The sequence below is a fragment of the Mustela nivalis genome (assembly GCF_964662115.1).
Source record: "Mustela nivalis genome assembly, chromosome: 17".
Taxonomy (NCBI): domain Eukaryota; kingdom Metazoa; phylum Chordata; class Mammalia; order Carnivora; family Mustelidae; genus Mustela; species Mustela nivalis.
Genome location: NC_139036.1, coordinates 13,454,814 through 13,472,239, shown reverse-complemented (window position 1 = coordinate 13,472,239; position 17,426 = coordinate 13,454,814). Strand labels below are relative to the sequence as shown.

General features: G+C 57.2%; 1 protein-coding gene across 1 annotated transcript; it reads right to left on the bottom strand.

Annotated features, from left to right (window-relative positions):
* Window positions 1–3,014: 3,014 nt before the first annotated feature.
* NATD1 (N-acetyltransferase domain containing 1) lies at window positions 3,015–14,602 on the bottom strand. The gene is made up of 3 exons (XM_082706845.1): window positions 14,294–14,602; window positions 7,868–7,986; window positions 3,015–6,051 (listed from the first exon to the last, which is right to left on the bottom strand). The coding sequence occupies exons 1-3, from the start codon at window positions 14,397–14,399 to the stop codon at window positions 5,935–5,937; spliced, it is 342 nt and encodes a 113-aa protein (XP_082562971.1). The 5' UTR covers window positions 14,400–14,602; the 3' UTR covers window positions 3,015–5,934.
* Between the last annotated feature and the right edge of the window lie 2,824 nt (window positions 14,603–17,426).

The following is a 17,426-nucleotide window of genomic DNA, read 5'->3' as shown; positions in this document are numbered from 1 at the left end:
CTCTTGAACGCAGGGTCTCCACATATAAAAGGAGGAAGGCTCTCCTTTCACAGGCAAATTCAGCTTGGGAGCTAGGAATGAAGGGACGTGCTTCTCTGACCTAGTTCATCCCTTTAGTTGGCCTTTTTGTCTTAACAGATAAAACACCCATAAATTCTTTTTTACCCGACTCTCCTTATTCTAGATTCCAGAATGACCATGCAGAGGCGTATTCCTGTCTTTCCTCATCTGACCTGTGACTTCATCATGAAGAGCCTTTAGAAAGAAGCCTCTTTAAAAAAAAAAAATAAATAAATAAAAAATTATTTATTTATTTGACAGAGAGAGAGAGAGAGACCACAAGTAGGTAGAGAGGCAGGCAGAGAGAGAGGAGGAAGCAGGCTCCCTGCTAAGCAGATAGCCCAAGATGGGGCTCAATCCCAGGACCCTGAGACCATGACCTGAGCTGAAGGCAGAGGCTTAACCCACTGAGCTACCCAGATGCCCCAGAAAGAAGCCTCTTGAAGGATCCTCCCTTGACCTCATGCGTTCCACCCTCTCCCAAATTCAGAGGATTGCTGGATCTCACCCATAGATCTCCCACCGAAACCCCTGATCCACGGCCTACAAGGGCCCTGTCACCTATGAGAAGTTCGTGACACAGCAGCCCATGACGCGCCCGCACTGTGATGACTGAGCGCCTCCAAACGTCAGGGGCCATTCTGACAGCCATTTGGAGGCGGCCCGGCACTGGGAGCTGTCATTCTCCATCACGCCATCTTCCGTCATTGGCATAGAGGGATCAGCATGGTATCAGATGCCCTGCCCCTCGCTGGCAAGAATATTCCATCCTGGCTACTTGTCCGAGGGCGTCCACATCCCTTCCTCCCCTGGATCGCACCTGCACCCACACGTCCCAGAGCCCTCGGCAGCGGGCAGCCTGTTCACTTCTGCCCAAAGGAGCACCGGCATGAGCCCAGAGGATGGTGAAAGCGAGTTTCTGGACCTGGAGCGTTTTGGCAGTGGTGGTGGCAGCAGGCACGGGTAGGCACCCACTGCGAGATTTGGTTCAGGTAGCGGAGTCCTGGCGGTGGGCCAGCAATCATGGCTTTCAGGGACAGCTTGTGCCCCAGCTTGTGGCCCCGCAGCCTCCCACAGGTACTCACATCTGGGTCATCTTCTCACACTTGCTCCTCTCATCCTTCCGGCAGTGTGGTGGCCAGTCCCCCACACTAAATCCCCTTGGTTTGCCGTACGTGAGGCGGTGTCTGTTGTCCTGACTACACGGACTGCTGTCGTTCTTGGTCAGAACCTCGGCCTCTGAGGAAAGGTCCCTTGAACACGGGAACCCAGGCCGGCTTGATTGACCAGATTGGGCTGGGGCACAGCCATGATCTCACTGCCCCTGGGGGGAAGGGGACCCAGAAAGTGAAAACTGCTATTTGACATCTCTGCTAGTTTCGGGGGGGGGGGTGGAGGTGCCTCCTGAAGGCAGGGCCTGGAGACCTGCAGGCTGCTGTCCCCAGTCACGGTGACGGGTATGACTGCGACAAATGCTCCGGTGTGGGCTGGATGCTGGGGCTACAGCAGGGTCAGCAGAGACAAAGCTGTAGACTCAGCTCCAGGTGCGGGCACAAGGCTGCAGAGTATCCTCAGCAGCTGGGAACATCCCGGCAGCTGCAGGATGAAACAAGGGACCATGAGACAAGGGACCGGATGAGACAAGCCTGGAGCTCGATCTGCACGGGGCAGGGGTGGGTGGACAATGAGCCTCCACACCCTCGCCAGACTCCAATGGGGAGCTTAGGCCACTGGTTTGGAAGGAGCAGCACCCTGAGAATAGCTAAGGGGACATTTGTGTGGACTTGAGCAAATCCGAGAAGCCAGCCCCAAGGAAGGAACGATGTGAGTGAATGAGTGGTTGCATGCTCCCTCCTAAGCCCTACCACGCCCCAGGTGCACATGCGCAGTCATCCTCTCCTGCCCAGTGGGCCCCCCTGCTCAGCTGTGTATCTTGTAGCTCAGGGCAGAACCCACTTAACCTTCCAAATGAGCAGAGAAGTTACTAGAAGAGTTATGTGTGTATTTTTCTCTGAGACCATCTATCACGTAGGGTAGATAGTATGACCTAGGACCCTCCAGCCCGGCATCATCTGGGACTGGGTGTGGATCCTGGTGCTCTTGCTGTCCAGCTCTGTGGGCTATAGCCTAGTGAATCCCCCATTGTGGGCCTCAGTCTCCTCATCTGTAAAACAGGCCAAAGAACTGGGATCTCATGGCACAGCCATGACAATCAAGCTAGACAAGATTCTGAAGGGCCTTCCTCTTCTTCAGGGTAGCCCTGTAATCCCGAGTGGGAACTAGGAAAACTCCCAATCAGGGATCCCTCCCTCCCTGGACCATAGGGTGGGGGGCAGGGAGTGGGACAGACAGAAACGTGGCCACGTGGCCCTCGAGCGCAGCACCTGGTTTCCCCCACGGGAGCCTGCCTCCCTCCCTGGAACTAGAAACCCCAGGGAAAGGCTCTTCAGTGCGGAGGGGGGCATGTCTAAGAGCAGTAGCTGAGGAGACGTGACAGGACATCACAGCCTCTTCCCGGTAAACCCTGTCCAGCTGCTCCGCTGGCGCCGTGCTGAGCGCATGGCCGTGGCCTCAGGAGGCGGGAGCTGTGACGTGGGAAAGGATGGCAAAGTCCCCAGATCCTGACGCCACTGAGTTCTTGCTGAGAGACCTCAGCTAGGCCCCGAGTGCCTGTCAGAGCCTCGCCTTCCCCACCAGAAAGTGGGGGCTTTGCTGCCCATTTAAGTAAAAGGCTGAACACCAGGGAGCGGGACAGAAGAACGGAGCACGCCTGCCAAGCCTGCCTTCTCCCCTCCTTCTCACACCCATGGCTCCTTAACCTGAACTTCTTTCCTCGTCACTAAAAGGGGGGGCAATGATCCGACTGGAGCAGGATGGTGGGGGGAGGAGTCGCCCCCCGCCCCGCCCCAAGAGCCCGCTACACAGCTTCTAGAAGCAGTCCTGGAGCCCGCACACTAGGTCACATCTTTTATTGAAATGTATGCCATGCAATCTGTTCAAGAGTTTGAAAAATAACAGAGGGAGCAGGTGTGGAGACCGGCCTCGGCCCAGACACCACCTGGAACAGGTCCTGAGTAGGAAAGGCACATGACTTACCACCACCTGGCTTGACTGGGCAAGAAAAAGAAAGCCCCCAAGCAAGACATGGCAGGAGAGCGCAGGGCCCGTGGGGCAATCTGCTTGCAGGGGGGCCCGGTGGCATCCCCACGTGTCCCCCTGCCCCTGCGGGTGGAAGCGGCCTACGTGACCTGCCTGCCGAGGAAGGGCTCCTGGAGCACCCAGGTTGGGTGCGGGCGAGGTGGGAGCGCCACGGAGTAGCACCAGGGGTGGGGGTGGGAGTGGGAGGTGGTATAGGCCGGTGGAGAAGGGCTGGGAGCCCTAGGGTCTGTGTCTGCTGCAGACCAGGGTCCCGGCCTTGGAGAGCAGGCTCTGCTGAACACTGGGGCCAGGCAGGCCGGGGCGGTGGGGTCGGTGGGACTTAAGGCAGCCAGAGGTGAGGAGGCTCCAGGTGGCTCTTGCAGGAACTGGGGACAAGCTGTTCCTGGACCCAGGGCTGAGCCATGTCCCCCAAGACCCTGCATGTCTCCTGGTTCAAGTACTGTTTTGTGTGCATGCTGGCCAGGTATGGTATGTCACATGTGGTAAGAACACAGGTGCCGGCTGGGACCCACGGAGGACTGAGACAGGGCTGCTCTCTTGAAGCCAGCTGGCTGTCTGCTCTGGTTGGCCCTGCTTGCCCTAGGGGCCTCCCTGGGGTCCCGTGTGCTACTGCTGTGGGATACCCTCCTGTGGCCTGACCGGGAGTGCCCTGGGGCCAAGTGCCCTCCCGGAGCTGGTTTGTGTCACCCTATAGGCCATGGAAGGAAAAAGCACCGGTTTTCTCAGCTACTGGGCAGTTTTCATGACTGAGTCTATGTTTGGCCTTGGGAAGGCTTGTGTGGCTGGGGAGTGGGAGGGGAAGGGGCCCCATAAGCTCCCTGACCCAGGAGTCAGGGGAAGAAGGCCCAGGGCCACTCTTGGACCTACAACCCACTCTTTCCTTGAGCTGTGCCAGAGATGGGACACCCTCAGCCTTTTGGAGGGGACTCAGCAACTGAGTCCCAGAGTTCTTCCTGGCTGCCGGCTACCGGCACAGCAGAGGCCCAGGGGCATTTGTGGCTCCTCACTGTAGCCCTGTGCAAACAGAACTGAGGAGCATGGTGGGCAAGGCGGGGCATGACTTCAGCCCTTGGGGATGGGAATTCTTAGAGGCCAGAGTGGGTCTGGGAGTGAGCACACAGAAGGCTGTGAGGGTGCTGAGGATACTGCCTCTCCAGGGCTCAGGGACCCCTCGCAGACAGGCTGCAGGTACAGCCTGATCCAGCTGTTCCTGCTACTGGGTGGGAAGGGCTCTGTGCAAATGTCTGCCGGGGGCCGCCGAGCTGTAGCGGTCACGGGGAGCTCGGTGCCGAGATTGGGAGCGAAGAGGTGAACGCAATCAGAAAGGGAGGGGTCACTGTGGCAACCAGTTCCCCCCAGCACACACACTTTCCCAAGACTGCCCCCAGCCAGAGGCCTGGAGGGGACACGGTATCCCTGGGGATGTGCTGTGAACCAATGTCTCAGCCCCTAAGGGACTCTGACTCCAGGGTCGCCCTCCAGCCCCACAGAGAGGCAGGCATGGATTGGAAGGAGGGCATGGGAGGTCAGGACCCTGAGCCCTCCCCAGGTCACAAAGGAGGGGTGCTGGTGTGCACCTCCCAGGCCACGGCCAGGAGAGCTGTCTGGATCCCAGCCAGGCAACAGGACATGTCGGGCCAGAAGCTAGCCATGAGAGAGAAAGGTGCTCCGATGTCCGATGTCCAAAAAGGAAATCCCACCACGTCACTGTTTCTTTCCCTTGGAGGTGAGGACGGTTTTGTTAGGACAGTGTGCCTCCCTCCCACCTGAGCTCCAAAGGGACCTCTGTGAGAAAGCCCACCCGCGGGGGACCAAGAGGCCAGTAAAAGAGGGGGGTCCCGGGGCTTGGTGCTCCAGTCATGCCTGGGGCTGGCTCCAGGCAGACGGGGCAAACAGGGATGGTGGCCACAGGGCATGGGGACCTCGGACTACCTGCACAGCTGACAGACAAGGGGGCAAGGAATTAAGGGAACAGGTACCAAGGAGAGAACACCCAGTGCTCCCTCCACCAGCCCCTCCACTGATGCAGAGACCTACACAGTGTCCCGTGCATGTGCATGTGTGCATGCACATGTGCTCGTGTGTGCACGGTTGGGCCACGGGGGTACACAATCCACGCATTCCAGGCTTTGCCCCTGAAGGAGGGTTGCCCCGCACCTGGGCCCACCCCCCAGTGCCAGGGTGCAGAAGCTGGGGGAAGGGAAGGGGCTGGTGGCATCCTCTGGGAAGTTGGCACGCGAGGTTTCTTATTGCTCCTGTCCACTCAGGCAATCCCCTCCTTGCTGCACAAAGGACACAGCCCTAGGTGGTGGCAGAGGGGGCCCCAAATCAGCCCCCCTGCCAATCACAGAGCAGGGAACAGCAGGTGAGACCCAGACCGGCCACAGGGACAGCCCTGGCCACCCTCTGGTCCTGGCTGCTGGCCCCCGCTGGCCTGCCCATGAAAGGTGGAGATGGCCTCGTGAGAAGACAGCCAGTGTGTGCAGAGAGTATTCCTCCGGGATCTCAGCTGCCCGGCTTCCCCTTCACCGCGGTAGCTGGACCACTGCCCGTCGTCGGCTGGCAGCTTCTGGGGGCCACCAAGAAGCGTCCTTACAAAAATAACTCTGAGTCCATCCCCGGTGGGGAGCAGGTTTCCTGAGAGCACACAGAGGGCCGGGGTGAAGGCCGCGAGGAGAGGTCCGGCTTGGAGGGTCCTGCCCCGCGGGGCCGGGGCTATGGCTGGAGGCGCTCCAGGTACTGCGGCAGGGGGTTCTCCTTGACGTACTTCTGGATGTACCAGCACGTGAGATGCGCCTTCAGGTCCTCCTCCACTACAAAGTCCAGAGCAGCCTGGGAGCCGGGGCAGAGAGAGCAGCGGTCAGTGCCTGCAGCCTGCAGCCGGGCCCCACACAATTTCCCTGGTGCTCCCCTCCAAGGGCGGGAGCTGGCGCCTGCGGGCCGAGGGACATGCTGCTGCTACCCTCCTTTTGCAGTGGGGGAAACCAAGGCACAAAGCTGGGATACATTGCCCGTGGCCACACGGCACCGAAGTGGACCAAGGGCCCGGGGAGGGTAGTCTGTTCACAGGCAGCCCAGTGAACCCAGCAGCAGTGTGGGCTCTGTGCGTCTTGAAAGGCATCAAGCAGGCACTAAACCAAAGAAGCCCCAGCCCTGCGCCACATCTGGTCTGCCCTGCACCCCACCCACGAGGCCTGGCAGCCAGCACTCCTGTCCCGTCTGATCTCAGGGCCTCTGTGCTCACAAGGCCTACAATTCTGTTGCCCTCATTCTCCTGTAGCCACTCCTTCGATGCCTTGTCCCAGAACCTTACCCTCTGGCTGGGTCAGGGGTGCCCCAGGGCTCCCTGCACCTAGCAGAGGTCACACTTGGGTATGACAAGGTTCGCACAGCCGCTCAGGAGCGGAGGGCCGTGATGAGTATACCACCATGTGGCCTTCATCATACCTGTGGCTGTTCTCATCATAGACAGCGAGGGCAAGCTCGGGGTACCCCCTGCCCTGGTGTCTTGCAGGATGTCCTACACACAGTTGGCGTTTAGTAAGTGCTTGCTGAAACAAAGTGGAGGACGGCCTGGGTGGGGTTGGCTGGTCTAATGAGAGGGGAGCAGCATTTACTGAGCACCTACTGGGGACCCTGTGCTTACATGCTGGCCAGTTTGAACCTCCAGCTCCACACGCCCGAGCAGGCCTTGTTGTGTCTCACCATCCACATCCCATCTCAGGGCTCACAACCTGAGACCCTCAAAAGACAAGATTCCAGGCTATTCTCCCATTTCCCAGAAGAAGAAACAGAAGGCCCCAGGAGGCAGCAGAGGCCACACGGTAAATACCTTTGTGCCCTGGCAAGCAGGACTCAGGGGAGACATGGATAGGGGTGTCTGGTAGATCCCACAGCTGGCCAAGGCTCCCCAGAGTCAGAGAGAGGTGCACCCAGCTTCACGGCCCGCCTCCCCTCTCCCCAGGTCAGTAACTCTCAGAGTTTCCTGAGTTACAATCCCCAGAGAGCAGCAGAGAGGCTGGGCCCTGTTTCAAGGAAGAGGACAGCTATGTCTGCCATACCCTGGCAGCCTGGGGGCGCAGCTACAGGAGGGGAGAGGGTAGAGGAGGGATGAGGCCCAAGATGGGGGTGGATGTGGGTAGAGCAGGCAGAGGGAAGAACAGGGGCCTGGAGCAGCCCTCAGTGCCATGCACGGAAGGCCATTCTCTGTCACCTTCCCCGCATTAAGCCCACACCCGCTCTCCAGCCAGCCTGGGTTTTGGGGATGGAGGGCTCAGGGGCGAGAACCGGGACGCAAGCCACTGTACTTGGACATTCCTTTATGAGGTCGTTCTATTGGGGTTTAATGAGCACCTATTACTCATGTGCCAAGCCCTGGCCAGTGAGCTCCTGACATCCAGGAAGTGTCTGCAGCCCTGGAGGCTTAGCCCTACGGAACCCAAGGCCTGGGCCCACAATGGCTGCCCCCTGCTGCGGAGGAGCAGGGGCGGGGAGGGCAGAGTGTGCCACCAGCAGCTGCCCATTCGCAGCTGTAACATGTGGACAAGCTGGCACCGTCGTCAGCATTCCAGCCATGACACAGACCCGGGTCAGCCCCCAGGGCCATGGTTTCGCCGCATGTGGGGGCAGCCCCCTCCCCCCAGCCTACCTTAGCCAGGTGCTTGGCAATGCCACGCCCGCGGTAGGCGTCAGGGACCTCAGTGTGCTGCAGGTCCACGATCCGCTTGCCCACATACTCGTAGAGCAGGACGGCCCGGTCATGACATCCTGCGGAGGGACCATGGTAAACAGGTGAGGCCTAGCACATGCTCGGGGCTTAAGGCAGGCAAATAGAGGGACCGGTGTTTGGGGCCAGGCTGCCAGTGTTGGACCTAGAATGACCTCTTTGTGCCTCAGTTTCCTCATCCATAAAGTGGGGGATATAATAACGCAACCCCCATTGTGTTTAGAACACTGAGGTCATCTCTGCACAATGTTAAGATTAGTGCCTAGAGCACTGTTGGCCTTTGCTGTTGTAATTACCATCAGCACACATCCTCCTCCCACCGGCTGTCCTATCTGTCCATCTGTCCCTTCACCCCTGTATCCAACCATTCCTTTCAACAGCTGTTTACGGAGCCTCAGGCACTGTTTCAGATACTGGGACTCAGAGGCAAACAAGCCAGACAAAGAGACTTGCCCTCATGGAACTGACTAGAAGGGGAGATAGAGAACAAACAAGAAAAGCAAGTTAATGTGCAGTGTGGCAGGGGGTGGGGCAGGGGTGGAGGGAGTGCTGGCTAGAAACAGGAAGGAGCAGAGGGAGTTAGCCACGGGATGTCTGGGGGAACCCTGTTTTGTCAGGGGGAATAGCCAGTGCAAAGGCCCTGAGGCAGGAGTGGGTCAGATGTGTTTGAGGGACAGGGAAGAGGCTGGGGTGGCTGGAGCAGTATGGGCAAAGGGGAAGGCAGGGGAGAGGAGGGCAGGGAGGTGACAGGAGCTGGTGCTGTAGAGATGGGAAGTCATTGTTAGCAGGGAGCCAGAAGAGGGCCCTGGGCAGGGGAGGGACAGAAGGTGACTCAGGATTTCAAGGGATCCCTCTGGCCCCCCTGAGGGCAGACCCAGGACAGGCACAGGAAGACCAATGAGATAGCTGATACACTAGCCCAGGTGAGTGATGACGGGAACCCAGTCACAGGCAGAGGCAGGCATCAGACTCAGATGGTGCTGTGACGGTGTAGCCGGCAGGATCTGCCGGGAACCTGGACAGGGCAAGTGAGAAAGAGCTCAGGACAACTCCCTGGTTTATGACTGCAGGCCACTGTAAGTGTATGAAGGAAAAAGTAAAGTGGGTTGGGGTGACACAGGGCCATTTAGCCAGAGGCAGTCCAGGGAGATCCCTCCATGAAAACCTCGGGAGTTGGGGGGTGCCTGAGAAAGGGGCAGGCTGAGGACAGGGTTAGTAGAAAGGCCCCGAGGTTAGAAAACACAATTCATTGGCTCTAAAAGAAAACATGGCAATGCCAAGTGTCTTTTTAAATGCAAATAGTCTTTCACATGTTTTGACTTTAAAGCTTCCTAGAGTTTGCTCCTGAGTGCTGCCTGAGCTCCCAGCCTATGGTGAGTGCGGAAGGCTGACAGGCCAAGAGAGATCAATGACCAGACCAGGGCCTTACAGCAAATCGGACAGGTCAACAGGCTCCCATCCCATGCGGGTGGCTTTCTGTCTCTCCCCAAAGCTCCAGGAGCAGGCTACAATTCATCTTCCCATTTCCAGATGGGAAACTGAGCTCCAGAGATCCAAGGGTGACCATGAGTCCCAGGTGAAGCCGGTACCCAGGCCTCCTGACCCTCAGCCTGGTTCTCTTTCTGCCCCACCTCAACAAGCCTCCTCTCCCCTGCCTCCAGGCCTTTGCCTCCACGCTTCCTTCTGCCTGGAACGCCCTTTCCCCTTCTTGGCCCCAGTCCCGCCTCCTCCCCAGTGTCTCCTCCTGAGGTCCCCACTATGGCTCTGCATTGGCCTCCGCTGCTACTACCTGCCCAGCTGTGTCGCATGGGACTTGGCTCCTGCATCTGTACCAGGGCACGAACTCAGCTCACCCAGCACAGGAGAGCAGAGATCAGGAGGCTATTTTCGGCCTGAGCTGGTCACCAGTCCCGGAAGGAGCTGCTGCCTCACTGGCGTGGCCATTTAAGGACCCCCAAATCCAGGGAGGGCCTAATGGATGGCAGGCAAGGCTCAGAGTGCTGTGCCTGCAGTCCGTGAAGAAAACGGCCTCCCCTTTCTTAATGGAGAAAGCCGGACAAACAATACCCTCCTAATAACAGAACTTTGAAGGTGTTAAGCTGGAATAGAGCAGAGAAGGCAAATCCCATCTTAAATGGAGTCTACAGGGAGGCCTCTTTTGAGCAAAGACCTGGAGGAGGTGAATGAGCCGATCTAAAAGGAGATGTGGGGGATGACCTGTCCAGGTGCCAAGGACAGCATGTGCGAAGGCCCTGAGGTAGAATGTTTGAGGATCAGTGAATGGGTGGGGCTGAACCCAAATGAGGGCGGGACAGCAGGAGGAATCCACGCTGGGATCCTGGCTTTCCCGGGGTTGGCCTTCGGGGAGATGACAGGCAGCTCACACCTGTGGGGCCCTGCCACGCTGTCCTGTGCTCAGCTCTCCGAACACGCTATTTCCACACCACAGTCTTACAAAGTGGGTAAGATTCTTACAGCCCTGTTTACAGATGGGGAAACTGAAGCCCTAAAAGGCAGTTGTACAGCCTGGCAGCATGTGCGGCTAAGCTCACTTAGAGTTTTCTGGCTGAAAGAAATACAAAAAGGCATCCGGGGTCACTGGGATAGACGTGGGCTACGTGTGAGGGGAAAAGCTCTCTAGTGAACCCTGCCGGTGGCCAGGTCACAGCACTCTACATGGGGAGGAACCAGACCCTTAGTGGACTATCTTGATGCACCGGACCTATGGCCCCACACCAGTTCAGCCTTAGAAGGGTAGCAAAGGTCACCTTGCCCCAGTCACCGACACCTGACATGGCCCAATCCACCCCCAACCCAAGTGCAAGGGGCCCGAGCCAGCACGGCTGGGAGGCACCGAGGGCAGCGCCTGGGGGTTTACCCAGGCAAGTCCATCCCCACATGGAGAGAGGTCCCTCACCGCACCATGCATCCTCTCCCACCCTCCCTGCTCAGGAACACTGCTCTAGGCGGGCATCATGTGGCACTGTGTGGTGGCGACATGGAGTCATGTAGGGGCCTCGTATCCTGGACTGGGATCTGAAAGCCATGAGATTGGTGCTTTCCTTTCAGTCCTGCTGCCTTTGGGGATGCCGGAGAAGGTCAGAAGTATCTACTAACTCTCTGGGGCCTCAGTTTTCCCATCTGCAACATGGAAGCAGGGAAGATGCGGAAAGCACCAGGACCCTAAGACCCCCAGATGACCCTCCTCCCTGCAGCATGTGGGAGAGTCAGCCCTGGCTGGGAAGGGAGAGGAAAGGCCAAGGAAGGGCTCTCCCAGGGATGGGGGCTTAATTCTGGCTTAGATGCCTCCTGGCTGCGTGCCCTGCTTTCCCCACCTATGACATTGTATGGCACAAGCTAGTGTTTTAGAATGTGGGTGTAGGCAACAGGCCTGGGCTCCAGCATCTCACACTCCACGTCAGTAAAAGCCATCCACACTTCCTTCTCCATCTATCCAGAACCGGGACATTTCTCCCCAGCCCTGCTCACGACGTCTGGACTAGTGCAATAGTTACCTCCCTGCTCTGTCTTGCCCCCACACAGTCTGCTCCCCTGGGAGCAGTCAGAAGGACCCTGGGACATCCCCGTCCAGCCTCTGCTCAGGACATTCCCAGGCACCCACCTCACTGGGAGTCAAAGCCAAGTCCTCACTATGGCTTTTGTGGCCCCTGTACCAGCGGCCCCCCGTGACCTCTTAAGCTTATCTGCTGCGATCGTCCTATCCCTGCTTCTCCATTACTCCACTCTCTGTTGCTCTGGATACACACCAGGCAATGGAAGGCCTTTGGTCCCACTGCTTCTTCCTCATGGCATGTGCTTCCCGCTGGAGCTCTCCCCTCCTTGCCTCTTTTAGGTCCTTACTTAACTGACACCTTCCCAGAGTGACCCTCCCCGACACCTAATTCTAAATAGCAGCACTTTCCCGGCATGCCTTTCTGCTGCCCTGCTTTATTCTCACCAGGCCCTGGCTTTCTAGGACACTTTACACTTTATTTAGTGTCTGTCAGCCCTCTGGACTGTCAATCCGAGTATTCAACACCAAGGGCAATGCTTGGCATGTAGTAGGTGCTTAATAAGGACAGGTGGCATAAACCCCAGTTCTTCCACCTCCAAGGTACAAGACCCCGAGCAACTGGGTCACTTTCCTGTGTCTCGGTACCCTCATCTGTAGAACAGGAAGAGCAGTTTCCCCTCACCCCACCCCACCCACATGCCCACAGCTCGCCTGGAACAGAAGGACTTCAACGTAGCTGCTCCAACCCTGCCCTCGCCCACAACCAGAACTTGCTGGAAGCTTATCAGCACAGTCCTTGCCAGGGGGATGCCCCGGGGCCCACCCTGGGAGTCTTGGGGCTGCTCTGGCTCTTAGCCGAAGCTTACCTCTCTCCATAGGTACAATGAGCCTGTCTTTAGGGCCTGCCCTGCGGTTTGGGAGACACTATGACACACTGTTCCCCTCTCCAGCTGAGGCAGGATGGGGCCCAGACACGGATGAGCTCCCCCAACTCCCCAAATACACATCCAGACCCCACCTTCAGGCTGCAGAGAAGTTGGTGGCCTCCCACTCCTCCCTGGCTTTGGGCGGGGAATCCCCAGTCCATTTTGTAGGTAGCCATTTGGGGAAGGGAAGGAGACAAGTTTAGAAACATGGCGAGACAAGTCCAGCCTTGGCCACAGCCAATTCTAGAGGGGGGCTGTCCTTTGGCTATACTGATTCACAAAAAAAAAAAGAAAAAAAAAAAAAGGAAACCCCAAACGTTCCCATTATCTTCTGTCTCTGTGAATGTACGGAGGAGTCTCTTGAGCCGCTAAGGGAAACAGAGGCCTCTCTGGAGCCTCAGAAAGTAAGATGGGAAAAACCACAAGGACCCTCCACACAAGAATGGCCAGTCCTGAGTGTCAAGGTCAGTAGGGCCACGGTGAGCACCACGGTGGTGGAAGGACTTGCGCTCACATGGAAGAACGCTGTGTAGGATCTGTTGGGCCCAGGTTTGAGCTCTGGCACTTTGTGATACAGGGCAAGTCACTCCTTCCCTCTGGTTCAAAACTCAGTTTGCTCATCTGTAATGGGGGGTGAAAATGCCCTCATCACAGGGATGTTTTAACAGGGACGTGGTGGGGCCTGAGAAACATCCGTGCCCCAACCTCAGCCCCTCCTGACTACGTCCAAGGGCAGGATGGACAAGCCCAGTTCCAGGGGTCAGACCAGGTGGGATCCTGCCCCACCTCTGCCCTAACTCACTGCCTGACCTCCCCCTTTCCCTTTCCCGAGGCTCTGCCTTCCCTTCTCAGAAATAGGCACGATGGCCTCTAAGGGGCCCGTCTGGCTTGGACAATGCCACTGGGGGCCCAGCTGGGAGGGAAGAAAAAGTTATTAATGTGGAGGGGGATGCACAGGGAGTTCTTGATCCTGGACTTTATAATTCTGTTTTTTTTATCCCCCGGACCTCTTGGGGGAGGGGGCATGCCTTAGAAGTGCTGGAAACTTTCTTTACAGGAAATGAAGACTTGACTCTGCTTTCTGGTTTTAAAAACAACCACCGGTCAATGGTGAGTAGCACTTGTTGTGCGCCGCTGGCACTCTTCTAAGCCTTCTCTACTCTCACGACAGCATTTCATCGCTATAACTGGGACAGGTGTGCACTACTCTCCCATTGCCAAGATGGAGAAACTGGGGCACACACAGATGAGGCAACTTGTCCAACGGGGCTGATGGGGACACCTTCCCCTCCACAGTGCCCACCCACTGAGGCAGACACCCCTCTCTCCTTCTGCCCCGGGGTCTGCCCAGAAGATTCCCCCAACCAGCTCGGTGCAAAAAAGCCAATGTTCCCAGAGACGGCAAAAAGCCATTTCGCACCCGGGGAAAGGGAGGAGGTCACCGTTGACCTACTCTCCAGGAGCTCCAAGAACAGCCCTCAGGGGGGTGTCCAACACCGGAAAACTGCCCCGGTTGCGCAGGTGCGGGTCCCCTGTGGCTTGAAGCCGGGAGCTGGAGGCAGAGGACCCGAGCTGGCCCCACTTCTTACTCCACCTTCCCCGGGGGTCCCCTGCCCGCCCGCCCGGGGTGCTCCGCGTGGGCGCGCCTCTCCCGGGCAGCCCGCTCCTCCCAGCCCCACCAGTCGGCCGCGCCCCCTCCTAGTCCGCGAGCGCAGCCCGGGGCCTGCTCCCGGAGCACCGGGCAGAACAGCAGCGGAACCGCGGCCGCCGGAGGCCACCCCGCGGCGCGCTCTCGCGACGCCCCTCCCGGGCTGCGGACCGGGGGCGCGCGCCCCAGCTAGGGGGCGGCCTCGGCGGGCCCCGCTCGCTCGCAGACAAAAGGCGGGGGCGGGCCGGACGCAGCGTTACCGTTGAGCCGGACGGTGAACTGGCGGCGCCGGCGGTCGTGCTCCACGCGGATGGGGCAGCCCTGCTCCAGCGCGCCCAGAGGCACGGCGGCCGCCGAGTGCGCCATCTGCGCGCCGGGCAGCGCCGGGCAGCGGCCGCTGAGACCCGCGGCCCGCGCCGGCTCGGCGGGGGCAGGGCGCGCGGAGAGGTGCGCGGGCCCGCGGCGGCGGCGCGGCGGTGGCGGTGGTGGCGGCGGCGGCGGGAACGGGGGCGCTGGGCGGCCGGCAGCTGACGGCCCGGAGACCGCAGGCGGCGGCGCAGAAACTGACACTCGGCGGCGGCCTCGGCGGCGGCAGCAACAAAAAAAAGGAGGGGGGCCAGGAAATCAGCTGTGAGGTCACGTGCGGCGCGCAGCCAGTGGGCGCGCGACCTTTTTGTTTTGATACATTCCATTCGACTCTTAAAGGGGCCGTGCGCCTCCCTGGCCGCGTTCCACTCGTCGCTCCAAACAAAACAACGCGAGCCGCTTCCGCGCCTGGGACAGTTTTCCCTCTTGTGTTTGACTCACAGGCAACTTTGGGCCCCCCCACCCCCCGACACGGAGCCCTTCTCAAAAAGATGTAACGACCTATAGGGAATTCTAATCTTTCCCTCAAAGCCCCTATTTATTAAGCACTTGCTGTGTGCACAGCATGTGCAAAGCAAAGCCCTGGTAAACTACCCGGAGTGCTCAGTAACTCAGTGAAAATTCGTATCACGAGCTTGAGAAATAGGTATGCTTGACTCCATTATACAGATGAGGAATAGAGGCCCAAGGCACACTGTGGTCATTCGTAAGCAGCAATGGGAAGATTGGTGTCGAGGATCCCACCCGTATGCAGGTGTGAGTGGTGAAGAGGAAAAATCCCGAGAAGTCTTGTTTGGGAGAGGAGTGAAATGCCAGCTCATCCCAAAAGAGGCGGAAGTGTAGGAAGAAACCTTGGAGTCCCTGGATCCATCCCACAGATGGCGAAACTGAGTCCCAGAAAACGGGCAGGGACTTAGTCTAGGACTCCCAGGACTGTTGGGGGGGGGGGGTGTGTGTGGAGGTGGTGGTGCTGCCTGACTTCTTTTTCTATGGAAAGGGGACTTCCCTTCCCCTCAACCTCATCTGGTTAACGTCTGAAGCAGCGCTCCCTCCCACCCATCTGCTTATGAAACACATGACTACAGGTTACCATTTACTAGTTTGTTTCTTAAGATGTTAAGTTTGGGGGCACCTGGGTGGCTCAGTGGGTTAAAGCCTCTGCCTTCCGCTCAGGTCATGATCCCAGGGTCCTGGGATCCAGCCCCGCATCAGCTCTCTGCTCAGCAGGGAGCCTGTTTCCTCTTCTCTCTCTGCCAGCCTCTCTGCCTACTTGTGATCTGTGTCTGTCAAATAAATAAATAAAATCTTAAATAAAAAAAAAAAAGATGTTAAGTTTGAAGTTCATTCCCATGTTGACCACCACTCAAGTCACAGTAGAGAACACTGTGGTGGTTTCCTCACTCCCTTCCAGTCAATGCCCCACCCTTTGAGAGAACCACTGTCTTTGACTAATTTGATTTTCCTAGAAGTTCTCATAAACAGAATAAAATAGTATGCACTTTTTAGTGTTCAGTTTCTTTTGTTCAACATTTTTATCTGTGAGATTCATCCATCTTGTATCTTTTTCATTGCTGAATGGCATTGCATCATGTGCACATACCATAATTATTTTATTATTTTTATTTATTTAATTTGTTTAAGTAGGCTCCACACCTAACGTGGGGCTTGAACTCAAACCCTGAGATCAAGAGTTACATGCTCTAGGGACTGGGTCAGCCACCTTAACTAACTTGGGGTCTTTTAATGAATGATTTGAAGGAGGTAAGAAAGTGAGTCAGGGCATGTTGTAGGGAAAAGCAGTCCAGGCAGAGACAACTGCAGCCAGTGCAAAGGCCCTGTGGCCTCTGTGTTTAAAGAACACAGAGGCCAGTGGGACTGGCACATAGTAAGCCGGGGAGAATGGTGAGCTGAAGGGCCTGGGGGTTAGATTGAGGGTAACCACTGGCCACAGTAGGGCTTTTGGCTTTTACTCTGATCCAGGAGGGGGTTACCGAGAAGGTTTTGAGCAGATCAGGGATGCAATCTCAGGTTTTTTTTTTTTTTCTTTTTAATACTGGAAAATTTCAAACATATAGTATGTGTAAATACATTAAATAGTAAAATGAAGTCAACATCATGGCTGAGGTTTTCATTTTTTTAAAATTTAAAAGATTTCAGTTCATGTTTATATACAGTAGAAATGACCTCTTTCAGCGTATAGCTTTGACAAATGAATACCTTCCTGTAGCTAGCACCACAACCAAGGTATGAAAGTTTTATCATTCCTCCAAGTCCCCTGAGCCCCTTTTAAGCTCTACCCCACCCCACCTCTGATTTGTTTTCTGCTCCTATTGTTGACATGCTGCCTTTTCCAGCATGTCATAGAAATGGAGTCATGCAGCATGTGGCTATCTGTGTCGGCTTCCTTCATCCAGCACTGTGTTGTCGTAACGCGCCCGTCAGCAGTCTGCTCCTTCCCATGGTTCCATAGCATTCCATGGAACTATGTAATGACCTTGGCTGTAGGCTCCCTCTGCCTCCTTCGCTGGGGGGGGGGGGGGACCATGGAAAGGAAAGCCCAGAAGCAGGAGACCCATGCACTGCTCCAGACAAGCAGGGAAATTAGTGGCCAGTGCCCATTCTTCTGGGCTCTGTGGCTGCCACAGAAATGCGATGTGGAAGTTAGCTCATGGGCATGGCCTCCACACTGCCACCACCTGAGACAGGAGAGGGGAACTGAAGCTTCATGACGAGGATGCTCCCAGGGGAGGAAAGTGACAGATTTAGAATCCGAGCCAGTCTGTCTCCAGACCTGTGCTCCTTGCGCCTCAAGCTCTGTACCCCTGGGCCTCAGTTTCCTTATCTGTGAAATGGAGTTAAGGAGTATGCATGACCTCACCAAGCACCCCAAGTTCCTGCTGCTGGAGGCTGGGACCAAACAGGCCTGGCTCATTCGTCCTGCCTCTGCTGTGAGACCCCAAGTCACAGGCGTTCTCTGGGCCTCGCCTTTCCTCCTGCAGCCCTGGCTTACCGCCCAGGGTCTCAGTT

What these genes read in the sequence shown, in the direction of transcription:
- NATD1 (XM_082706845.1), bottom strand. Translation starts at nt 14,399, where the DNA reads ATGGCGCACTCGGCGGCCGCCGTGCCTCTGGGCGCGCTGGAGCAGGGC. An exon ending in GTTCACCGTCCGGCTCAACG is followed by an intron (nt 7,987 to 14,293) that starts GTAACGCTGCGT and finishes GTCCCTCCGCAG; the next exon opens with GATGTCATGACCGGGCCGTC. An exon ending in TTGCCAAGCACCTGGCTAAG is followed by an intron (nt 6,052 to 7,867) that starts GTAGGCTGGGGG and finishes CCCGGCTCCCAG; the next exon opens with GCTGCTCTGGACTTTGTAGT.